Source organism: Mauremys reevesii, linkage group 7 (genome assembly GCF_016161935.1).
Source record: "Mauremys reevesii isolate NIE-2019 linkage group 7, ASM1616193v1, whole genome shotgun sequence".
NCBI classification, from domain to species: Eukaryota; Metazoa; Chordata; order Testudines; family Geoemydidae; genus Mauremys; species Mauremys reevesii.
Window position 1 is genome coordinate 104,263,429 of NC_052629.1, and position 26,221 is coordinate 104,289,649.

The 26,221-nt window shown below is 43.2% G+C and overlaps 1 protein-coding gene across 7 annotated transcripts in view; it reads left to right on the forward strand.

Moving 5' to 3' along the window:
* The window catches only part of CHCHD6 (coiled-coil-helix-coiled-coil-helix domain containing 6), a 172,236-nt gene that overhangs the window by 54,496 nt on the left and 91,519 nt on the right, over positions 1-26,221 (forward strand). For 5 of the 7 annotated variants that reach the window (XM_039546036.1, XM_039546039.1, XM_039546038.1 and 2 more), the window contains exons 5-6: positions 1,845-1,865; positions 12,240-12,323. In XM_039546036.1, the coding sequence (XP_039401970.1) occupies positions 1,845-1,865; positions 12,240-12,323 (105 nt within the window). The remainder of the gene's footprint in view (positions 1-1,844; positions 1,866-12,239; positions 12,324-26,221) is intronic. The other 2 variants (XM_039546037.1, XM_039546041.1) reach the window with 1 other exon arrangement.

Here is a 26,221-nt window from a genome sequence, read left to right on the forward strand (position 1 = left end):
CATAGCATGGCAGTAATAATACAGACTTCCCTTGCAGAGTTACCCCCACACATATATACCATTGCATCTCAAACTTGACATAGAGAGGCCCCTTCAAATGTGATGGGGCAAGTTCATTCTTAATATTCTGCGCCTCTGCTGAGGCTTCCCAAAAGAGAGTGAGTCAGTGCCAATGTTTATGGATTTTTGATGCAAATGTTTTTCCCCTAGGAGCTTGACAGTTAATGACTTAAGTGTCCTATGGATGACTGACATAAATCCGTCAGAAAGCTACCTGTATATGGCATATCTACTGAAATAATAATATGCATTACAACCTGCACCCATTCCCTCCCACCCATCTACTGAGGGCAGAGTACAGTACAGCAATGGAGAGGTTAAAATGAACAAAACCAGCACATCCTGTCTAAACTGCAAATACAGGTAGGAAGAAAAATATTGTTGAAACCAGGCTACTGTCATGATCAGTTGTCGATTGTTAGTGAATGCTTGACGTGTTGGCTTGATGGACTGAAGACTTGTTTCTGGTTGTGGTGCATCTGCAGAAAGGAGGGAATTGGCTTTACCCAGATGAGCTGTAGACGTTCAGTTCCACCCCCTCTGCTATTGCAGAGGATCAGGACAGACCTGGGCGCATAGCTAATCACATTTCATCCCTCCACAACTTCAGATGGCTGCTCTGTGCCATTAAGACAACAGCAGCTTCCATAAACCAATTGCTCTGTGCCGTCTGCTGTCTCTGGCACTGAACTACGACCAACAAGAACATCCCTCCTGCTTCGCCAAACCCCCTCCAATAAATAATTGTGATAAAAAAGGCGAGCCCTTCCAAAGTAACCATTTACAGAACGTTCTGCTGAGCGAATGTAACCCCAAGAAGCAGGGGAGATGCAGCAGTCCTTGACAACGAATAAGCACTCTGGCTGCCTTGTAAACATCTCAGTCTGAAGCCAGGCTGTTTATGGGCATGAGAGGTGTTTATCATCTTGTACTTGCTTTGCTGCTGCTGGGTTATTGCTTAAGTCAAAAATAATAATAAAAAGTGAGAGACAGGAGATACTGAAATCCTTGTGATCTGTGCATCTTCACTGTGGAGTCCCTAAACAAAGACCTTGCAAGCAAAAGATGAGGGAGCAAACCAAGATGGATTTGGTAGAGAGGTTCAGACTATATACTGTAGGAATATTGGTCTGCCTATGAAAGGGGGCATGGCTGAAAATCTGGTCATTGACTGATCACATTTTCATTGACTGAGCTGTCAACTGTAAGGTATCCGGTGCAACTACGTGAGTGAAGATGACTTGCTATCTAGGTCACCTTGAGTATATAAAACTGCTCTTGTGCAGGAGATACTGTACCTGCTCCTCTTGGGGAGTTTGGAAGCAGCAGGGCTTTTGGCCTTGTCCCTCACAGTGCACCTGACAATACCACACCCCTTGCTGTGTGCTGCTACTGATACCAGTATCTCTAATGTTGTGCAGTGCCTTGCATGACTCTGGCTGTGTCACATCTGTCTTTGCCGATCATCTGCTCAATATGGAGCACTGTGCAGCATTCATTGCAGAGAGAGAGGGTGTGTGTGTGTGTGTGTGCGTGCATGGTGGGTGGGTGGGGGTTGGGTGATTGTTTTATTTTTCTTTAACTACCAAGCCTAAGCCCATTTAACAGCCTCTATTTACAGCACAGTCGCTAACAGGGGACATAGGTGCACTGTTAAAATGCTTGCCATTTTTAAAGAACTTTTCTGAGCTGTATTGTGCAGCAGTAGGCAGCCTCCATAAATCACTGATATCTTTTTTTTCTCCCCTTTCCTTTCCTCCCCCCCCCCCCTTTTTCCCCCCAAGCCTGCGGATTTGGATGCCTGGGTAAGATCTCTTTTTGTCTGCATCTTGCTTATTCCAAGTTGTCATATTGTTACTGCATGCATACAGATTGTTATTGCCAAGCACAGATGCAGGATTTTATTTTGTCATTACATTTTAAAAGGTGTTCAGCTAGAAAATTGCATATTATTTCCTCCATAAAGATTTTCACTGGTTCCTTTTGTGTAGCTTACAGCTGCTGAGACCAAACTTGATAGGATGATGGGTATGTGTATGTGGGGTTAAGTGGGTAGCAGAGGCAGGGAGGAAACAAAGGTTTCTCCAATGTTGCTCATTAGGGCCCAAGTCTGAACCCAGTAGTTGGTGTTAAAAACTTCCTTTGATTTCAGTGGAAGTGATAGTAGGACTGGACTCTAGAGAACCTGTAGTTAGAGCCCTGCAAATCCACGGATATCTGCTTTATATCCGCAGACCATTTTTGCGGATTGGATGCTGATATAAATTTTGTATCCGCACAGGGCCCTACCTGTAATATACTTCGGGGACAAAAAATCCAGGGTGATTTTGCAGGTCTGAGCTACCTAACACAGACATTGAGAACTGTACCAACCACTGTTGATTGGCTAGATTTCTGTCAATGCAACTTAATCCTGATTTAAATAACCCTTTATTTCAATATTGTATGCCCCTCTTTACACAGATCTCAATCTTGATTTACAGCATCCCTTACCATTTCAGTCTTGCTTTGCATCTTTCAGCTCAGCCATTGCCCGTTAGTCTTGACCAGCAGCACTCCAGCTATTTCAGTTCTAGAACACGCTCTTTTGCTGGTGCACTTCAATCTTGACCAGTAGCACACCTGTTATTCCAGTCCTGGGGTCCTGAACAGGGTTTTCTTCAGTATCCTGTCTGCTCTAGTGACTGAAGAAGACACGTAGGCAGGCACGAGCAACAAGTGTCTGCCGTTGTTACACTGAGGTGCCCCAGATGAGACATCTTTTCTATGGTACTGGATTCCTTTGGGGAAGCTGATTTCCTCTCTCCTCCCCCCCCCCCCCAAATTAAAATAATTTAAAATGGAAAAAAGGAATTTGTAAAAGAGGTTAGATTTTTTTTTCTAGTGGGGTGGGGTGTAAGGAGGTGCTGTGTCCCATGCTTCTGACCCTGTAAAACAGTGTTGGAGTTTGTTACTCCTGAGGGCATTCTGTGCCAAAAAAGTAAAAATTCTATGCACAATATTTTAAAATTCTGCAAAACTCTGTAAATTTTATTTGTCAAATAAATGTGGAGGCTCCAGTATTGGGACTGGGGAGCACAGGCCACTAGCTGCACAGAGGTGGGAGATCACACACACCCCCACACACCCCCGGGACACAGACTCAGCGGTGAGGCTGCACCCAACCCTGACACGGAGCAAGGACTGGGCCTGCCCCAGAAACATGCCAGGGCCCTGCCCTGCTGTGCCAGGTGCACCAGGTGCAGGCAGGCAGGCAGGCTCAGTAAGGCAGAATCCAAGTGTGGAGGGGCTTAGTGTGGGGGGATCCAGGTGTGGATTTAGATGGTTCTGTCAGTCTGGGTGTGGGCAGCTCAGTGGGACATCTGGGTGTGGGGGGGCATCTGGATGCACAGGGGTTTGTGGTGGGGTTCTGGGTGCAATGGTAATGGGAGTCTGCAGGGATCCAGGTAAAGATGGTTGGGGCTCAGCATGGGGAGGGGTGTCTAGGTGTGGGGGGTCCAGATGCTGGGGAGTGGTGCTCACTGGGGTTGGGGATCCAGGTGCAGGTGGTTGGGGCTTGGTAGGGTGGGGATTTTGGTTGCAGGGGGGATGAGGCTCAGCGTGAGGGTCTGGACATGAGGGGGTCTGGATGCATGGGGGTGGGTTGGGTGGATGGGGGAGCAGCTCCCTATAAAGTGATTCCTCCCCCTGTAGCTGAGGAGTGATGTATGCAGGAAGCATGTGGGGTGGGGTGGGGTGGAGAGGAGTTTGCAGAGTTTCCTACAGCCGGGGGAGAAATCTGGGAGTAGGTCTGATACGGCCCTGGATGCTGTGCAAGGGAAGAGGAAGTCCTGTCCTCCCCAGCCCAGCTGGGGCTAGCAGCTGAGCTCGGTACAGGGTAGGAACCACCAACTGGGTCTTCCCTAGTTCCGCCCCCTGTCCCACATTGATTTACCTTTCCACTGGCTGCCCTGGGCACTTGAAACATACTGCTGGGGAGGGTTGCATGACTGCTTTCGTGGTTTCCCTTTGCTTCCCTGTCAGAAAGTCATTTTTCTGCGGGGAAGCAAAGAAATCTGCAGGGGACATACATTCTGTGCATGTGCAGTGGTGCAGTATTCCCCCAGGAGTAAAAGTTTGTAGACCATATGTGCCCAGTTGAGTGTTGTTCATGGATAAATGCATTTCAGAAGTATCTGTTACCAGATTCTGTGAATTGCCTCTGGGAAGACCTCCCATGGGCTGTGCTATGAACCTTTTCTCTTATGTCAAACCTCCCTTCGCATAGAGACAACCGGTTTCCCTATGATGGATTTTTGTCTTTTCCACATTTTGGGGTCCTGGATAGTCTTCTTTAAGTGAGGCAGCCTGGTGACAATTGTGAGCTGTGCACTATTGCTGTGCCTCATTCCAGAATCCTACCTTAATCTGTCCCTGTCAACAAACTTCCTTTTACTTGTAAATTTTCTCTCTGGTTTGCATGTGCATGTCTCACAGATGTGTACTGGAAGCCTGACCTTTGCACAAACTGAAAAGAGATAAATAAAATGTAAAACTGAGAACTGTATTTTGAATAAAGGGCATAAAACATAAATTAACACAGTTGGGATGATGCCTGCCATGAGACTTGCACGGGAAGACTAATTGCAAAGTCCTCCGAACTCCGGTACCATGTTGCCATATAATGCAGGCATAGCACTGGAATTCTCAGATTGGGTACCGAGCTTGTTTCTTACTCTTTGTGCCTGTGGGAGCAGTGCACTCAATTCCTCAATGTTTAATAACCAACCAGTTTAGTAACCAACACAGGTGCCTTCATAGTTATTCATAACCTCTTACATGGTGAAGTGAGAGGTGCATGGAAGGAGGGCCACATGTTGCTCTGCAACAGCTCCTTATGGTGGACCCAAGAGCAGTGGTTTTTGGGGAGATAAGTCCAGACTTCTTTGGCTGAAAAGAGGATTGTTTCTACCCAGAGCCTTTTTGCGTATAGGGTGGGAGGAAGGTGTAAAGAGAGAAATTAGAAGGAACCTCAGAAGGCCCTTCCACACACTCTCCATCTCACTGAATAAACTTCACCAGCGTCTGTTTGATGTATAGTTAAAAGAGTTGAGCATTGGAATTAGAAGGCGCTAACCCTGGTGCAGCAGCTGCTCAATTGAACAGAGTGCGGTAGTGCACTGGCTCTGGACCTTCACTATTCCACCTTGAGAGTAGAGAGCACTGAGGGCTTATCTGCACAGCGAGTTAGCGCACAACAAGCTAATGTGCAATCACACCCTGGCTTGCCACACACTAACTAGCTGTATGGACACACTGTGCACTAAAAGGTCTGTAGTGGGCTTTGTCGTATTTCCATTTTGAAATGGGAGTATGACAAAGTGCACTGCAGCAAGCTAGTGCTCTGTACATTCACACCTTAGCTTACCGTGCAGTAAAGCTGCATGTAGACAAGCCCTCAGTTCCCAACTCAATTACAGACCGTTGTCAGGCATTTTATGCCCTCCTCCTTGCATAGGAGGGAAGAGGCCATTTGCACTGTGCTGTCCTCTCTGTTGTCCATTCTGTCCTGCCTCCTCAATCTCCTTGCCTAGTGTGCCCCTTTAGTTAGACATTTCATCTCCCCTGAATAGTTTCCACTTCCCTTTAGATATGCTCATACATCACTCGTTTGAGAAGGGGAGTGTGAATTTGGTTGTTGAGAAGTCAGTATTCTACTCTCAAATGCTCCTCTGGAACGCAATCACTCCTCACGCAACATACCCAAGCCCAACTCAGCCTCTTAAAAATGGACACAAAATGGATCAGCAGCATCCTATTTAGAAACCAGTGTGGTGTTACATATTTCTTTCTTCCTCCATCCCTTTGTTAGTGAAAAACTTTTTACGTGAAAAGTGTTTCTGATGCTTTGTTTGCCACCTGCAGTCTCAATCCTCTGTGAAATGTATAATCACCTCCATAGCAGCCAGCTTTGTTTGGGACATCACAGGCTTCTGACTTCAGGTGGAGAATAAGCAGCAGGACAAGAGGAGCTCTTAATAAATATCCTGCATTCAGGCAAAATGTCCCTAGTTGCCTAACCCAGTTTTGTAATGTTCGGTATAGTGAATATTTCAAATGACACATTCTCTGACTGTACCATACTTACTTCAAACATTATGATAAGGTGCACTAGAGTTCCTAGTCATAACAGCTGGGGGTAGAGGAAAACAGAAAGCAACTTTCAAGCAGATCTGTCTCTAAATAGATTTTCTCATGGCACTTCAGTGGAGTTATTTAAAATGAGCAAGTCATTGAAAACTTGTCTGAGTGCCAAGTAAAGCTTTGTCTGTAGAACCTCTGGTCTGTAGTTCAACTGGATAATGGTGATAGTGGAGAGAATTATTGGAGAAGTTCATTGGAAAAGAGGTATTGGGAGGAAGAATGGTCCGGTCACTAGGGCACTAGCATGGTATTCAGGAGACCTGGCTTCAATTCCCTGCTTGCACAGACTTCTTGTGTGACCATTGGCAGGTCACTTGGTCTCTTTGTGCCTCAGTGCCCCATTTGTGAAATTAGGATACTAGCACTGCCCTACTGCACAGATTGTTGAGGACAGATATATTAAAGATTGTGGGGTACACAGGTACTGTGATAATGGGGATTACATAATACTTTGGAGGGATAGGTAGGCCCCTGTCTTGTCAACACCCCTCCCTACCCTGCAGTATTATTCCTTATGCTATATTTTCATGCCACTGGATTGGAATGTTGCCCACAGGATAATGATTCCCTGCTACTCCATGAACTGTTGACGAGAAGCAGAGATGATGATTATGTTTTAAATTGTTTATCTTGTAAACAGGCTCATTCCTGTATAAGACTTTGCAGTTATAGCACCTTTCCTCTCAGGGTTGATGTTTGAGAAGTTATTTTATTTGATAGAAGTTGGATGCTGGTGAAGGAGAATAACAATAGCTCAATGGACCGTAATTGACCAATGTATTCTGATTGGCTTAAGATAGACCAGTGGTTCCCAAACTTTAACAACTTGTGAACCTCGTTCACTAAAATGTCAATTCTCATGAACCCCCTCCTAAAAATGAATATTTCCTGGGATTTTCTCCTTTACCTGAGTATAAATTATAAAAGCAGTGATCTTGGAAATATAAATTTTTTTTTTATGACATGCTTATTACACACTATTTATTATTTATCATTACAGTATTTTTATTGCATTATGAAAACAGCAACACTCTTCCAAGATCTCACTTTTGTAGCTTGTATCACTTTGAATAAGCCAGTTATAAGACAAGGCTCCTATGTTTCATCAAGGAGTATCAGATGTGAAACAGCATGAAGGTATTTAAGAAGCCAACTCAGAGAGTTCCTCCTACATAAGCATTCAGGTCTTGAGCAGTCCAGGCAAACAACGCAAGTTACAACAAAGCTTAAACTTGTTCTTCATCATAATTTTAAAAACAATACTAGCTGCCTATTTAATTTTAAAAAGAGCAAAAAATATCCACCTCCCTTTCCATTTCTTATAAGGAGTCTTGAAGTTTAAATCTCCTCAGTGTGATAGATATGCTTGCTTTGATCTGCTTAGCTCTGGGAAGTTCAGAGGCTCTGGGCTGCCAGGGATCCCTAAGGACAGCTCTGTCTGCCCTTGGGGAATTTTTTTCTTGAACCCCCGTAACATTTCGTGAACCCCAGTTTGGGAACCACTGGGATAGACCCATTGTAGCAGGAGTCCTCCCAGTACTTATCCAGCAGCTGCAGTATCTACTTGAGTAGGTTTCTGCACCTACTGCACTTTTTCCCTCTGGTTTTAAAACACACAGTCTTCTCTGTGGGGGTAGTGTTGATGAGGCCCCCAGAGCGGTGGTTCCTTGCTATTAACACCCTTCTGAGATGCATGGGGCAGTTCACCATGCTCAAAACTATTATTGTTCTTTGAGTGCTTACCCATGTCCATTCCATTGTAGGTGTGTGTGGTCGCCACATTGCACCGGTGCCAGAAATTTTTCCCTCAGTGTTATCTGTAGGGGACCGGCCCTGGCGGCCTCTGGAGTGGCATGCGTATGTACCGGTATAAGAGGCGCCGCTGGCATCGACCTCTGACTGGCGCTGCTCCCCCATCCCCTTACTGGCTAAAAAGCAAAGAAAGACCGGGAGTGGGCGTTCTCCTATGTCCCAGAAAGGGAAGGAGAGAGCTGGAGGAGAGCAAAGACCCATGTGGGGCAGCTCTTCCCCTCCGGACAGTGGCCAGGTTCCGACTCCCGCTGTGCTGTTGAGCCCACTTCAAGGCCCGCCCGCCTGCCACCCTGGGAAGTGGAAGAAGCACTTGGCATGTGGAGGTACTGACTACGCTGGAGGCCTTTCAGGCCACTAAGGACATTCTATCCCTTCTGGTGCCGCCCACTGAGGTGCCCCGTTTGAGGGGTAAACCTGCCTTGGGACCCTTCCAGTGGTCTCCATCAGTGTGGCACTGCTCCTCTGGCTCTGTGCCAGGAGGCCCCTCTGTCTGTGGGACTTTTGCATTCAGCATGCAATCCACCTGGACGTCTTGCACCTCCCCAGAGTCCGGAACACGTTGGTGGATCACCTCAGCAGGTCTTTCTTCTCTCACGACAAGTGATCCCTTCACTTGGAGGTCATCAGAATGGTCTTCCAGAAGTAGGGAGCTTCCCGAGTGGACCTGCTCGCCACCAGACAGAACAGAAAGTGTCATCAGTTTTGGTTTTTCCAAGGCCTTGGCAGAGTCTCACTATCCGATGCCTTTCTCCTGTCTTGGTCAGGTGACCTGATGTATGCATTCCCGCCAGTACTGCTCATCAGCAAAGTCCTCTCGAAAATCAAGAGGGACAAGGCACAAGTCATTATGATTACCCCAGCATTGGTTCAACACGCTCGTGGACCTGGCTGTAGCAACCTTATCGCCACTTCCCAGCCATCTGGACCTACTCTCGCAGGATCACGGTGGATTCCTGCACCTGAACCTCACAGCTTGGATTCTGTGTGGCTGAATCCAGAGGAACAAGTCTGCTGTAATCAGGTGCGGCAGGTTCTCTTGGAGACCAGAAAGCCCTCCACTAAAGCAACTTACTTGGCAAAGTGGAAGCGTTTCTCCTGCTTGGCGTCGGAGTGGAATATCTTCCCTGACCTAGTTGTCTCTGCAGTCCATACTAGATTACCTGCTTCACTTAAAGCACCAAAGTCTCGCCTTCTCTTTGATCAAGGCGCACCAGGCAGCCACATCAGCCTTTCAGTCTCGCATCCAGGGTAGATCGGCATTCTCCCATGAGATGACTATCAGGTTCCTGAAAGGCCTTGAAAGACTCTTTCCGCTTATCTGGGACCTGGTTCCCCAATGGGACCTCAACCTGCTCCTCTCCAGGCTCATGGCTCTGCCCTTTGAGCATATGGCTTCTTGTTCCCACTTTCCCACTTGCTGTAGAAGGTTGCATTCCTTGTAGTATTACCTCGGTGAGATGTCGCCAAGATTAAAGCCCTCACTTCGGAGTCCCCATACACAATATCCTACAAGGACAAGGCCCCATTCTGCCTTCCTGCCAAAGGTGGTGTCGCACTTTCTTGTCAACCAGAATATCTTCCTCCCGGTGTTCCGTCCAAAGCATCACATGACCAATGAGGAGAGGCTGTTACACACTCTAGCTGTCAGGTGCACCCTGGCTTTCTACCTGGAGCGCACCAAGCTCTTTTGCAGATCAGTCCAGCTCTTTATTGCAATAGCAGACAGGATGAAGGACCTTCCGGTGTCCTCTCAGAGAATTTCGAGTTGGATCACCACCTGCATCTGTACTTGTTACAAGTTGGCACAGGCTGTGCCTTCACTGATGGTGAAGGCTTACTCAACTAGGGCTCAGGCGTTTTTGGCTGCCTTACTGGCACATGTCCCTATCCAGGACAAATGCAGGGCCACAATGTGGTCTTCAGTACCCACGTTCACAATGCATTATGCCATCACCCAGCAAGCCAGAGATGACGCTGGATTTGGCAGAACTGTGTTGCAATCGACACGTCCATGAACTCCTACCTGCCTCCGATGGTACTGCTTGGGAGTCCCCTACAATGGAATGGAGATGAGCAAGCACACGAAGAAGAAAAGACGGTTATCTTTTGTAAAGGTTGTTCTTGGAGATGTGCTGCTCATGTCTATTCCATGACCCACCCTCCTTCCCCTCTGTTAGAGTTCCAGCAAGAAGGAACTGAGGGAGGGGGGGAGCCAGTGGCGCCCCTTATACTAATGCATATGCGCGCCATTCCAGAGGGTGCCAAAGCCAGTCCTCTATGGATACTACTGAGGGAAAAGCTTCCAGCACCAGTGCATGTGGTGAGCACATACAACTACAATGGAATAGACATGAGCAACACATCTCGAAGAACAACAGTTACGAAAGGCAATTGTCTTTTCCAGGCTGGCTGCAGACTCGGGGATTTGATTACACCTGAGTCACATTTTTTTTTTTTTTTTGCCACCATGAGGATTTTTTTTTTTTTTTTTATGGAAATTTGAAATTCTTCTTTAATCACATGACTGATGGAGGATGGGCAGCACGCCGCTAGGTGTGTGTGCCTTATTCTCTGGTCTGGGTGGGAAAGAAAGGAAAAGGAAGAAAAAAAAACCAAGGTTCTTACCTTCAAAGAAGAGTTCAACCATTATCATCTCTATAAAGATGATGCATGTAACAAAAAAGCCTCCTACTTGCTTCTTTACCAGCATCTTTATCTGTTCCTCCATCCCTCCCTAACTTAAAAGATCCCCTCATTATACCACAGTGTATCCGTCATCAGGAGAGCAAAGGGAAGGAAACATGCAGCAACTCGCTTTCAGATGTAATTTTTCTCATTAACAATGACTGCTGGCTGTAAAATGACAGGTCTGAGCCCACAGGGGACATTCCTGTCCAGGCTGCTTAATCATATCGGACCAGCATCCTCTGCAATGGAATCGGGCATCATTAAAAGTTAAGAATGATGCTGCTGGGATCTGTGTATGGATTAGCAGTGTTTGCATTCATATGAAACGGTCTAATAATTTTGCCTTTGAAAGGTCCAAGTTAGATGGTCATGCAGACTTTTGGAGGCACAAGTTCCATTGTTCTCCCCTCCTCCACTGCAATTTTAATGTTCCTGATTATTATTTTAAGCTATTAATAAGAAATATCAGTTCAATTCCATCAGTGCCTTGTTATCTCAATGCCACTTTAACATAGGGGGTGAGAGTGCAGTGAACTCCTAACTGTACAAAACTGTTTTCTGAATGGGGAAGCTACGTTCCTATATTTTTCTTATCCTGTTTTTTCTGGCTGATGACTAGGTTATACTTTAAGCTTGTGTTTAGATGCCTGACTTGCTGTTTGAAGGGTCAAACACACTGTAACCTTGTGCTTTATTACAAGGAAGCAAAAAAATCCTTTAAAAAAAAAAAGTGTCGGGTAAAACCTAAAACAAAGGTTGGGGGCCATGTATACTCGAGGGTGGGGGGTGGGAGGGGAGAATAGACACTAGGGATGGAAAGAAACTGGGGGCTGCCTTGCCACCTTATTTAATCACTAAGTAAGTGTAAAAGCAAATGCCTGGGCAATGAAGTGTGTGGGGTATTAATAGTACTGTATAATACGGTTTGGATTTTCAGGGTTGCCCTCAAGATCTTAAGAATGAGTTGACTCTTGTGTGACTTCTCTTAAACCCCAAGTGATAGGAGCTTGAAGGTGGGTTTTTTGTTTTGTATTTTAAAGCATCTTGTGGAATAGACACCTAAAGGAAGTGGTAGAAGTCCTTTTATATGGGAGATTTGGCTCTAGACTAGATGAAACTCTGGAAAAGGCAGGGGAAAAGTTCTACATTGGCCATATGGGTCACTTATGATTATGCATCTTAGATGACTTATATTGCCATTCTTTTACTAGGGAGAAGGAATACATGTCGGGTAGAGAATGGACGTGTGATGGGACAGCCCTTTAGAACTTTGAGAGCAATCCTGATTTAAGCAAGTGTATGTTGTTTAATGTGGTGAAGGTTTGACTGAATTCTATTTGGAGAGACCTGGTATGAGCCTCTCTACACCAGTCCTGGGTGATGTTGGGGTGTTTCTGGACTCCTTTCAGTCCTCATCTTGTCCTGCTATTCTTGTCCCTCTAGCTTTCCTCTTCTCCATCTTGTTCTGCTGATAGGCTGTTTGCTCTTCCTCCTAGGCACGGGAGCTACAGTGCAAGGAAATGGAGTTGAAACGGCGGGACGCCTTCTGTAAGGAGCAGTTGGCCCGTATTGAGAGGAAGGTAAGGCTATGTTGTCTTTCATTTGCAGTGGCTGAATGCTAATGGGATCAGACATGGATCCGAGTGGATCAGCAGAGAAGAGAAACAAGAAGCATTGTGCTGAAACCTGGAACTGTCAGTCCCCATTATTTATCCCCCACATCCACCTTATGCAGTTAAATCAAACAGCTCCACAAACAGAACCTTTAAACAACTCACATTTGAAAGATAATTGGTTTTTAATTGGATGATTTTTTAAAAACTAGTTTATAATAATTCAGGTTTTTATTTTTCTCTCTCACCACAGGGTTTAGTTGAAAGCAAAGTTGCCTTGTTTTCATTCCTTTTGTTAAAAATCCATGGCCAAAAAAATAAAAATAATCTCAAATCTTGCTATACATATGAATTAAAGTTGTATTATTAATTTTTATCAGAGGAGCCCAACAGATCAAAGTGTGTTGCGGCAATGCACTGTCTGTCTTGTGCTGGATAAGCCTTTGAAATGAATGTGATTTAAAGAGACACTGTCAGGCATCTTTTAAGCCTGAAATGACCTTTGAAAATCCATTTAGGGATTTGAATCTCTCCTCTAAACGTGAGATTTGCTTCTGTTTAATTGTTTACCATGATGAGTTTTTAAAAATTGATGTAATAAAAATCGGAGCAGCCACACTGTTCCTTATGAACTAAAGTGTTTTTCTCTTCCTGACAAAATGAAATAATGTTAGTTGTAGTATTTATTTTTTAATAAAGGTAAAGAATATTATTTTACAATTGGAAACAATTAGACCTTGTGACAGAAGTTTCACAGCTCTGACTTCTAGTGATGTTGTATGCCTGAGGAAAAATGCAGTGAGGAAGAAGGTGTGTCATAGGTCTCACCCCCACTTAGAGCTGTTGGGTTCTAATGTGGGGACCTGCCTTGGTTTCCCTCTAAACTAAGATCCTAGTTTAGATCTAGTAAAAGCTGCCACCACCCAATCAGGTACGTGGATTGGGACACAATCCTTCCCCAAAATCCTAGGGGATCCCAAGAGCCCCAAATCCATGGAGTTCTTACACCCAGGAGAAATAAACCATTCCCCCCTGCTTCCTCCCCCCTCCCTTTTCTAGGAGAGATACCGGGACTTAACTACAAGAGGGATACCTCCCTCCTCCTCTTTCCCTGAGAATCCACCCAAGGAAAGACCAACCAAGTCCTTAATAGAAAAGAATTTATTAAAGAATAAAAAGAAAGTCACTGTCTCTGTAATCAAAATGGAACAATATACAGGGTCTAAACTTATCAATCTCTGGAGAGAATTCCCCCTCCCTTCTTTCTCAGTAAAAGCAATAACAGTACAGACTTAAAGAAATTCTATAGCAAAACACAGAATTGCAAATACAGAAATAAAAGTATAAGAATACTAGTTCCTTACTAATACTCACTAGCTTGAATAGAAGAATTTATTGCAGAAACCTGGGAGGACTTGATTAAGATGTCTGGACTCTCTTAATTCCCAAGAGAGACTCTCTAAGAAAACAAAGAACAGGGAAAAAAACTTCCCTCCACACGGATTTGAAAATAATCTTGTCCCTCATTGGTCCTCTGGTCAGGTGTCCACAGGTACTGCTTGTTAACCCTTTACAGGTAGACAAAAACCTTAACCCTTAACTAACTGTTTATGACAAGGTGGATCCCAAAGAGATAGTGGAATTGTGTGCATCTACTTTACTACCAACATGCAGTGTGAAAGTGGCCCATTTTCACTGGAAAATTACATTGTAAAAATGGGAAGACTCTATTAGCATATCTAGTTTCCTTTTCCCTCCCTCTGCTAGTGCATGTTTGTTCTGTACAGTACTTTTTAATGCCATTAATATGAAACATATCCAGGAGCAGTTTTACGTTGCACATTGTGGCAACACTTTTATCTGTATAATTAATTTTAAAAATAAACTACTAAAACTACCACTTAATGCTGCAATAAATTGAGGTTTTAATTCAGTTTATGGATAATGGAGATTGAGATTCCACTGCACAAACAATCCACCCACTATCACTCTAACTATCACAGTCATCCATATATTCATATGTAAAGGGAATTTTGCAATTTCTTCGCCTCATGCTGTGTCTCTTATATTTTTTTCCCTCCAGATCTGGTTTCCCAAAGTGGAAACTACTAGGAGTATTTGTGTGTGTGTCTGTCCTTTTTACAGACTTGTGGGCTGGAGAGAAGTTGTGTTCAGCCCTGCCTTGCCCTCCTTAAGCCTTTTTATATTTTGTGGTTCCCTTTGCATTCCTGTATTGGACTAACCTTTTAAATACAAGGTGACTGATGCTTTGGCTACAGGAGTTTCACTTGGTTTGAGATCAGATGGAAGACCTTTAGCCCCATTCAAATTGCTGATGCATAGATATTTTCCTTCTTTAGTTCTTCTTTGCACAATAGTGAGTAGGTAATAAGGGCAGACTTTGTTTCCTAGCTCAAAACAGTAGATAATTTTGACCCTTAAACATGAACATTTTATTGGTAACAAAATAGAAGAAAGTCTCCAACCGTTAGAGTCTAGATTGGAGCAGGAGGTGCAGGAGCTGGGTCGGGAGATGAGAGAAATGTACTCGAAATAGAGTAATAAAGCTTAATTGTATTAGTTTTGAAAAAGGTTTTCGATCTTCTCTGTGGATAATTTTATTCTTATAATGGTTGGAAAGATGGAAAACACAGCACAGAACAATCTTTTTTATTAGCTGTTGCTTTTATATAATTCCACTTTCACTTGCTGAATACACACAGACCTTGACTGCTTCTATAGTCACTGTTTTAGAATCTTCCAATTGAACCTTTTTTTTTTTTTTTAAAGAGGTTTGGTGGGAGACGAGTTGAGGGGAGCATCTGAACAGCTGTTGTTTTCCTTCTCCAATGTTTCAGAATGTCATGGAAGGACATTTGGATTGCCAAAGCTAGATTGTTTGGGGGTGGCTAGTTGGGGGCGAAGGGGAGGTGATGATTCAATATAGAGCTAAAGAACCCAAAATCATACGTGGAAAGAACAAGCTGTCAGGAATTCCCTGCCTGTACTTTGCTTATCTGAAGTATGGGTTTGGCTCGGTCCCCACTTGCGTGTGGTAACAGAATGTGAAAGCAGCAGACTTTTGTATTTATCTATTTTTGAGGGATGTTTTTAACCCCTTTGCTGGCTGCAGGAACAGACCGAGTTCTTCATCTGAAGTTTTCCCACTGAGTAACCAACTGTTCACTTCATAGGACATCAGGCTAATCACACCACACTGGAGAAGCGTTTTTCATAAGAATGGCAGAATTGCTATTGGATCAGACCAGCGCTTTATCTAATCCAGTGGCCAATTTCAGATGTTTCAACAGGAGAAGTTTACCAACCCCACCCTATGTTGTGCATAATTATGGAATAACTTGCCCACAGGGGAAGTGTCTTCCTAGCTGCTGTCAGTTAGAAGTTGACATATGCCCTGAAGTATGAGGGTTTATATCCCATAAAAAAAATGTATACCATCGAATGAGCCTGTGGATATTCCCATTATTCATATAAACATGTAATTCATTTTTTGAAACCTCCTGAGTTCTTGGTCTCAACCATATATTGTGGCAGTGGGTTCCACAGGTTAACCATGCATTCTGCAAAGTTTCCTTGTATCTGCTTTAAATGTTTCCTTTTAACTTCATTGACTGTCCCTGTGCTCTTGTATTATAATAGGATTAATGAGAGTGCCCAATTTACCTTCTCTGTGCCATTTATTATCTTTCTATATTTCTGTCAAGTCCTCTCTTACATATCTCTCTACTAAACTAAATAATCCCTACCTTTTCATCCTCTCCTCCTATGAAAGTTTTTCCAGGCCTCTGATTTTTGTTGCCTGTCTCCAAACCCTCTCTCCTGCTGTTTTAAGACAGGGTGTTAAGGCTGATTCCCCACTTTGACACTTTGAGTGCAGAAGGTGGGGGCCCGCAAGGATTCTAAAAATTAATACTGGCCACTCCAGGCTTGTATCAAACTCCCAAGGTTGCAGCTTTTTTCTGACCTTGGATGTGTAGATGCTTGCACCACCCAAGTGCAAAAACTTCTTTGAGAGACCAGGAAGGCACACTTGGGAATTCCTTCCTGTGGGGTACCCTCAAACCCCCCCCCCCCACACACCCTGCCCCACGGAAGGGCTGAGAAAGAAACTAAAGGAAATCAGCTGTTCCCACCAGCTAATTAAACAACATATGCACAAACCTCTTAGGGTCCATCCAGCCCCGTATCCTGTCTACCGACAGTGGCCAATGCCAGGTGTCCCAGAGGTTTGAACCTAACAGGTAATGATCAAGTGATCTCTCTCTCCTGCCATCCCTCTCCACCCTCTGACAAACGGAGGCTAGGGACACCATTCCTTACCCATCCTGGCTAATAGCCATTAATGGACTTAACCTCCATGAATTTATCTAGTTCTCTTTTAAACCCTGTTACAGTCCTAGCCTTCACAACCTCCTCAGGCAAGGAGTTCCACAGGTTGACTGTGCACTGTGTGAAGAACTTCCTTTTATTTGTTTAAAACCTGCTGCCCATTTATTTCATTTGGTGGCCTCTAGTTCTTACATTATCGGAACAAATAAATAACTTTTCCTTATTCACTTTCTCCACACCACTCATGATTTTATATACCTCTACCATATCCTCCCTTAGTCTCCTCTTTTCCAAGCTGGAAAAGTCCTAGCCTCTTTAATCTCTCCTCATATGGGACCCGTTCCAGACCCCTAATCATTTTAGTTGCCCTTCCCTGAACCTTTTCTAATGCCAGTATATCTTTTTTGAGATGAGGAGACCACATCTGCATGCAGTATTCAAGATGTGGGCGCAACATGGATTTATAGAAGGGCAATAAGATATTCTCCGTCTTATTCTCTATCCCCTTTTTAATGATTCCTAACATCCTGCTTGCTTTTTTGACTGCTGCTACACACAGCAGGGACGTTTTCAGAGAACTATCCGCGATGAGAGGAGTCCACAAGCCTGTAAAAAATAAGAGATAAACCTAATCACGTCTTCCTAGGCATTTCCTGATCTACTTACGTATCTGGGGTTTCAAATGAGTAGTTTCTAGATATGATCTGATAATTTTCATACCTTGCCCAAGCTTTTATAGCATAGCTTTAGCCCTGTTTCTGCTCTCTGGGAGAACAACACAGCCAGACAAAGGGGAAGTTTTTTTCCAATTTTCAAAAGTTCTAGCCTTCCCATTGGCTCTTTAGGGATGATGGGATGATGCAGTGTTCGGCAAGGCTGTGCTTCAATCCGCGGTTCCATAAACTCCGACCTCACCTCCTAGCTAAGGCTTGGGAGTCACCTAATTGGAAGTGATATGAGCAAGCACCCGAAGAAGAAAAAACGGTTGCTCACCTTCTCGTAACTGTTGTTCTTCGAGATGTTGCTCATGTGCATTCTAAACCCACCCACCTTCCCCTCTGTTGGAGTATCCAGCAAGAAGGAACTGGAGAGGTGGCTGGTCGGCAGGGCCATATATGCGGCACCATGAAGACACGACTCCAGGGGGCTCCAGAGCCGACCCGATCGGTGCTGCTAGGGGGAAAACCTTCCAGCGAACTGTGCAAATGGTGCGCACACACCTAATTGGAGTGAATATGAGCAACACATCTTGAAGAACAACAGTTATGAGAAGGTGAGTAACTGTTTTTTTAAAGCAGATATTAAGAACCTTAGTCTCTCTGGTCTTATCGTTCTTATTGATGCTTTCAGTAGTAGTAGGTGTGTAACATGAAAGAAAGCACAACCTCTGATAGGAATTCTGAGACCAAAGTTAGAATGGGGAATCATTGTCAACTTTTATAACTCATGGAATAAGAATCAATTTTCTGTGTAGGAGGATAGCAGATTAGTATCCTGCATAGGAATGCAGTGCTACTCTGAGGCATCTTGTATTGGGTCCTGTGTAATTTCTGCAGTGTCATGCTAGGAGATGGGTCTTGAAATGGGTCTTCTCCAGTCAGGAGGGTTTGTATTGTAGCATTTTTCTGGATAAGAAGAACAAGGGACTGGAAAGAGAAGTCCTTCAGCGAGAATCATAGAAACAATCAAGCTTGGGGAGGAAGCTTAGGCTGACTTTTAATGTTTGAGTTACCAATAAATGCCAGGAAAGGGTAAATTGGCGATAAAAATGAGCATATACTCTTGTTCAGAATTGGATGAGAATTACATGTGTTTTATATGGGGGTGGGAAGCGTGCATGCTCGCCACTGCAAATGGCAGATGCATCCCTATTAAAATGGAATGAAAAGTGGTTCAACTGCCTTTTAAACCCTTTAGATGCTGATGGGGTTTGTTGAATACATTTCCCCTGGTAAATAACTGTATAGACATTTGCTTGATTCCTTCTGCTGTTCTCCCTCTGTTTCTCCATTTAACCTGACCTGGAGGAGTTAAGGCCAATACTACAATAAAGCAAAAAATGGATAGCTTGTTGCGTAGTGTGAAATGGCACAGAAAGGTTCAGGGTAATCTCAGTGGATGAAGCAGAGCTTTTTGCTGTAGAGTGAGGTTTTTCTCTGTTTTGATTTCTTAAGCACTCACTCCTATAGTAACTTCTAGTATGTAGCTATGGACAATGTTGAGCAATAGATACATTAATTTGCGAAAATCCCCACACGCAGTTTTTCAAAGCATTGAGTACCAGAAGAGGTAGTTGCAACTGCTGCATATTTATATAGGTAGGAAAGGGATGCATTAAATAAATATAATTTTTATTGATAAAGATCTAATGTGCCTTTTCCTCTGTTTAGTTTCATGGATCTCATAATTTTGTGTGGCATTCACTTTATTTGATTTGGTTAAATTAATCTTCCTTCCTTCCTTGCACTTAACATTAATTCATGTTTGTAAAGCATTTAGGGCATGTAAAGTACTATGGAAGTGCTAAGTTGTTTTCGTTTATTATTTTTATTGATATTGATCCTTCTTACCCCTTCTCCTTAGAACAGTCTCCCACTTCTGGCATGTCAAACGTTCACTCTCTCTTCATTCAAATTCCTCCTTACAATACACACCTTCCTTAGGTCTTTCAGCATTAACCCACTGAAGAGAGAAATCTAAAATAATTCTTAAAACAAATTAATTTAGACTCTCTCTTCATCTGGTCCACTGTCTGTGCAATCCCTTTTTGTCCTCTCTGTATTCTACAGTTTTGAGCAAACTGATTGATGCCACCTGACAAATAATACTGCCAGCTAATATCTGATGAAGGGAAAACTAAAACAATTTACTAAGATAGACCAAAAAGAGCTGGGGGAGTCCATGTGGGGTTTCTCTATCCGTGAAACCTAAAGTGCTTATACCTAGTATTGAACCAAGGACTATGCTGAGGTGCTGGCCTTGGGATGGGATGTTAACCCCATCTAGATAGGAGTTAAATATTCATTGCCCTTTGCTAGATGAGTTGATATCTCTTGGCAGGTGTCATGGACACCATTTCTTTTCTCAGTAAAATAGGTGTAATGTCTTCAGGCTGCATGTGAGCTATTGCTATATGTGTAATGGCTGCTCTGCTTGCCTCCAGTCACTCTACTGCCACTACCTAACTTATCACTCTGTCAAGTGCTTCAGGACACTTAGAGTAAGAGAGGCTGGTATAAAACCAAATTCTATGCTGTAAGAAATCATTGTCCTTTCTGAAGTAACTCTTCCTTTCCCATCACTAGATAGGTTGATTTCCTCTGATCTGTTTTAAGAATCTGAACATTCTTGATTTGACTTCAGTAAAATAATTTTTGTGCATTTTTTATTCTATTGAACTTCCCACCACCTGAATTACCATTATGAAATCAAAAGCATTGTAGACTGATGATAGTTTTCTAAAGTACAGAGAAGTACTGTGAGAGGTTTGTCTATCAAGCCAATGGAGCAACACAATAGAATGCCAAATTCATCAAGTGGATGGTTTGATCCGTGAACAGAAGAAAAATAATCCCCCAGTGTAGCTTCCTGTAATAGGTTGATAAGGTTCTCTCTGTTCCTCCAGACCGTTTCTCCAGTTACTTAGTCTGTCTGGAGAGCCTGCATGAACATGCCTCGTCAGGCAGGGGTGATTTCAAGAGGCTCCTGTCATGCTTGCTTCACTGATGTGACACGAGAAGTCCTTAAAGCCACAACATAGCCTCCTTCAAACCTTTGGGGATTTAGCAAAGGGGAGTTATTCTACCCTTTTGTGAGTTAAGTTAAACTACTTTTCTTAATTGCAGACCCAATGTTATAGAGGGGAAAGAACCTTCTGAACTCAGTGGAGTAGCCATCTGAAACAAGTTCTGACCTCTCCCTCCTGTGCTGTCTTCCGCCCAATTTTTTTGTAGAACTATATACTTTATATGCTATGTTTTTGAAAAAATTACTTTCCCTGTTTTCTTCTCCAGTTACCTGCCTCCCACATCCCTCCATTGGCCTGCGTATGTCTTGGCAGGGTCTAGAAATGTTCAGCTGGAGGCACTTTTATTGATGTTTTCCATGCAGTGGCTATGTCTTCTGTGAAATGCGACTGTGCGTTTCTATTGGGTAGACTTACAAGCTGGCTTTCAGTGCTCTATGCTTGATTCACCCATTAATGGCTGTTTCACTAAAAGCCTGTAAAGTTTAGTAGTTAATATACCTCAGTGCACCTGCTTTCAAAGACCAGAGAAATTGAGTGGTAATTTGATGAACTCAAAAAACATTTATATTAGGGTAAATAAAGTGTGCTAGATGTCAGTACCGCCTGCCTGCCTTCGCCTCAGTGTGTATGTTCACCTTAAGTACTGTGTTGACTGATGTACGGTGCCTGACATCAGTTTATAAGCAGCTTCTATGCAAACAGCAACTAAGTGTCTGCTTCCTTTTCAGTCTTCATGATTAGTTTAGAGATGCATTTGCAGCCTGTGTGCTGAACGGGGATCTACTTGAGCCTCAGGATGATTTTGTTTTTCTGGTGTGTTTAAGGTTCCTTTGTACAGGAAAAGAATGATGCTTATGGGTTGCTTCATCTTGGAATAATCCATCTTTAGACTTGCTTATGAAATAAATGTGGCAATGTGTGGTTTTGAACTTGGTGACTTAACACTGAATTTAGCAGCTGACTATAGATAATAATCTGGTATCTGGTCCTGTCAATGGAAGTACATGACTTTTTACAGGTAGAAATGATGTGGGACATAATCTTGTCTCTCTTTGTCAGCATACAGTTGTTCCCTACAGAAGATGAGTGCTTTGTTCAGTCCAGTTGACTTATGCGCTTATTCCACTGTCTAATAAAGCTCACTGTTGACACTTCTTTTTAATATCTAGTCATTTTCCTTTATTTTCCTTTATTTCATCCCATTATTTCCTTATTCCAAGCCTCTGGACTCCTTATTTTTCCTAAGTGGTTATGCCCTTCTTGTACTTACAGGCAGTATTTTTCTTGGTGCTGTACAACCATTCCAAAGTAAGTCTGTACAGTACCATGTACACTGTCCCAGTACAATAAATATCAATCCTACTTCTTGCACCCAAATAATTGTTTAACCAGGCTGTGTGTAGTTAGTTCTTGTAGATAGTTACAGAAAGTGAGAAAGGGAAAACAATGACTTCATGAGTTGATAGGGAAAAAATGTACTGACTGAAATGTGTTCTATAGTTTAGGATGAGATATTCAAAGGAGCCTCAGGCACTTTGAGGGGATCTGAGCACGTAATTCTCTTACGCTTCTCTTTGACTATCCCAGCTTTAGGCCTCAATCCTGCAAGTTGTTCCATGTAGGCAGAGCCCTGCACTTGCGCAGAATCAACTCATATGAAGCTCCTTTCAGAAGCAGGGGCGCAATGACCAAATTGTCTCAAATATTGACTTGGAATAGGAGAGAATAAAGCCTTACTGATCACATGCATGATCCTTACAATTAATTTATCAATAACTTGTTTTTCACTAGTGTCCTTCTTTCCAGGGATCCCAAGATCCCATGGTTTAAAAACAGTGAAGAATTTTAGCCTCTCAACGTCCCTGCGAGGTGAGTCAATAGTATTATGTTCAATTCACAGAGGAGATTGAAAAGTGACTTGCCTAAGGTCACACGGTGAGTGTATGACAGAGTTAGTGATAGAACACAGAAATTCTGCCTCACAGTCCAGTACCTCTCCTTACTTGTATTCACCTTTATGGTACAATTATTGTTCTCCTCTCACCGGGGCTCATAACCTGGCTGTGGAAAAAATGCTCCTGGCTGAAAAGTGGGTTTAAGCCTTGAACTTTTTTAAGCATAAAGTTTGTTTTAAAATTCTGTTCTGTACTTGTCTTGATTTTTGAGGAAGAAATGATGTGGACAGCGATTAGTCCATAACATGGTCTAGCTCAGGGTTCGGCAACCTTTCAGAAGTGCTGTGCCGAGTCTTCATTTATTCACTCTGATTTAAGGTTTCGTGTGCCAGTAATACATTTTAACGTTTTTAGAAGATCTTTCTATAAGTCTATAATATATAACTAAACTATTGTTGTATGTAAAGTAAATAAGGTTTTAAAAAATTTTAAGAAACTTAATTTAAAATTAAATTAAAATGCAGAGCCCCCCGGACTGGCGGCCAGGACCTGGGCGGTGTGAGTGCCACTGAAAATCAGCTCGCGTGCTGCCATCAGCACACGTGCCATAGGTTGCCTACCCCAGGCTAGCTGCATGAAGTATCTCAGATCCCCACTAAATTAGAAACAGTCCAGATACTGAACTTCTTATTGTGCACTTACTGTGACTACATCTCACAAGGGTTTTGTGTGTGTGTTTCTAATAGGAATAGTTTTCTGTGGGTGTTTAAATATATGCTTCATGACAGCCCAGGGCCACTTCTTTGAAGGCTTTCCCTATCAGCCAGGCATTTTAAAGAAATGTATGAATAACGGAGCTATTCCAGTTTCTTGGGCATATAATACACATACCCAAGAGACAGAACAACTTGTAAATAATGTGCTTTAATGTCCTCCTTAAATATACGTATACCTTAGGGCCCCTTATGAGCTCTTGGACTCCAGCAAATGGTATTTGTTTCACTTGTCACAAAATCCCCTGTCCCCGGGCTGGTCTTTAGCACTTTTTTTTTGCCAAGCCTGCAAAACATGTTACAACATGCCTCCTACCCCCAAGAAAAGACTGCAGTCCCACTCTCCCTTAACCCTTCTCTATCCCCCAAAATTAACTGAGTTGCCCATTATGATCTTGCCACACTCAGCATTAATGAATCAATGAAGTCTCCCTATTTATTTATAAAAATAGTAACTGCTTTTCCCTAAAAATTGGGAATGGCCCTGTAAGAGTCACAGAAAACAGTGTTTTATCCTGGTTTTTGTACTTCCCAGCGGACAGGCCATTAGCTGCTTGAGGTGGTGAAATTGACAAGATGCTGGGGTGTGAACACCTATACACATCAGGGACCATGCTCAGGTCTGTTGTACAATTATATTGCCACTTTGTCCTCCAGGAAGATTCCAAATGAGGACTTTCCCTCCTCATGCCCCCCACTCCTCTGTAAGCCAACCTAGCACCCTTCCATAGTAAGACCCAGTGAAGTCTGAGACCATGGGAACTGCTGCAAAAGGTAGTGCAGTTACAGCCCCGGACGGAGGGCCAGGAACACAGGGGGACTGGATTGTGGCAGGCTTTTGGAGGTGGAAAAGAATCAGAGGTGTAAGAGGGGAGACTGGTTTGACAGTGAATTTGTGCACTATGTTTAAGAGAGGGCAATATGAAGGTGAGAGCCAAGACGGGAGGAGTGAGGAGACAGAGAAAAGAAAAAAGAAGGCAAAAGCATAAGTAATAAGAGGAGGGAATGAACAGCCTTTTCTCTATTGTACCTCTCCCTTCTTTGTCTGCCACCCTACAGGGGTGGATGTGTGTGTGTGTGTTTCGTTTCGTTTCGTTTTGTTTCGTTTCATTTCCTGGAACCCAAAGTCTAGCTCTGGGTGGTCTGAGGGGACTGAATAACTGGTGATCTTTAGGGAATGACAAGCTTTCCCCCTAGCTATTATATTTTTAAGTGTCTTCATGAGGAAAAAGGGTTAGAAACTTACTTTTTTTTCCTTAATAAAAGCTGAGAGTCTACATCTACAATGTTGTGCTCTCTAGTTACGGAAGATGGGTTGCCATAGGCTTGCAGGTCTCGGTCTACCGGCAACTCTTAGTTTTCTCCCTTCTTCATTGTTCTAGACGGCGTATTGTGGTGCATCAAGCAGTACAAAGAGATTGCCTGATGAGCCTGGGGCATGTAACAAATTTTGAGCAGGCTTGCGTGTGGTTTTTTTTTAAAAAAGGGGGAAAATGTCTCATGTCAGAGTGGCCACATAGGAAATTCCGAGTCCTTTTTTCTCTCTCTTTCAGTATGTGCATTTTTCATTTGGACATGTTAAAAATGTTATGCCCTGTGTCCAACTGGACATGTAAATGTCTTGGGGAGCTTTCATCTGCTCTCTGGACTAAATTTACTGGGATCTCAATTTTCCAAATACGATTGTGTGTGCACAACAAAATTGCCCACTCATCACACGAAAGGCAGTACTTAGTAGTGAGAATGGGATATGGAGCCTTTCACTTCTAGGTCATTCGTTCAATTATAGCTTGGTTTAGCTGCAGCCACCATTTGCTGTCTATGCAGTGGTTTGGGTCGCAGTGAAACGGCGAGTCTTGGTCTTGTTAGAATACAAGTGCTCATGTTGCCCAAAAAAAAAGTGTGTCCCAATTTACAATCTCAGAAGATGGGGAAGGAGTAACCTGGCCATGGATACAGAGGTTGCCTCTCTAGGTCAGAGGCCAGGCACACAGGGCAGGGTGGGGAAGTTTGCATTTTGGTTTATCCATTTGTTCTCTCAATCAAGGATTTCATTTTCCAGGGGTCTCAGTGTGCAAGATGGGATGTTTCTACAACTGTACACACAAATATTTTTTATCTGCAACTGCATTCCTGTTTTGTTTTTGTTTTTTCATTTTTTTGTCCCCATGATTTGTTGATTTCTGGACTCTGTGGCCCCCAACTCAGCTGAGGTGAAGGACGGATTTCATTGTCTTGGTGGGCTCTGCCCACCAGTGTAGTTGTCAAATAAGGACACATCTTTAACCTGCATTAAAGTCACTTAAAAAAAGAAAACTTTTCCTTTCTGTATATTTTGTTAGCTACAACCACAAAGTCCCAGCGGTAATTTAAGTGTAAGTATCTATAATTGCTTTAGGGGGTTTACATGTGGTGCTTCCTCATTTAGCTGCTGGACCAAGTTCTTTCTTTGTAAGAAATACCCTTTGCTGTGGGAGGAGGAGACCTTTTGGTATGCAGAGATTGAATTCTGAAAGTGGAGGTGTTTACATTAAATGTATTGTTTTGACTGTGATAACTACATGTGTTCCTACTTCTTCCATTTGTGCTCCCAGGATGCCCTTGGAAACTTGACTTTTCATCTCAACAGCAATTTCCCGGTTTAAATATTGTTTTGAAAAATAGATAATAATCTATTTATTGTGAGCTGTGAGGAAGGAAACCCATTTTCCTAGCTGGTCCTGCAGTGAGACCATAATTTTTAAATTGTGGTGACCTAACAGCATTCAAGGCCACATCTGATGTCATATATGAGGATTGTAATACTAATCTAGTCAGATGGAAATGTCTCAGCCAGAGTGCAGGGATGTAGATTTCCTCCTCAGTTATGCAGTTCCCTGCACTCTGCTGTAGTTGTCTGATTTGCATAATCATGGTTACATCTCAGTAACTCTACTGTGAATATGCATCTATTTCTAATCTCATTGGCTGTTGTTATCCCTCCGCTCTGATTGGCTCATGTATTTATAATTTTCAAGCTCTTTGCCAGCAACAAAGAAGCCTCCTTGATGTTTCATTCTCTTCAGAGGAATCAGGAAAGCTCCAAAAATTACATGAAGG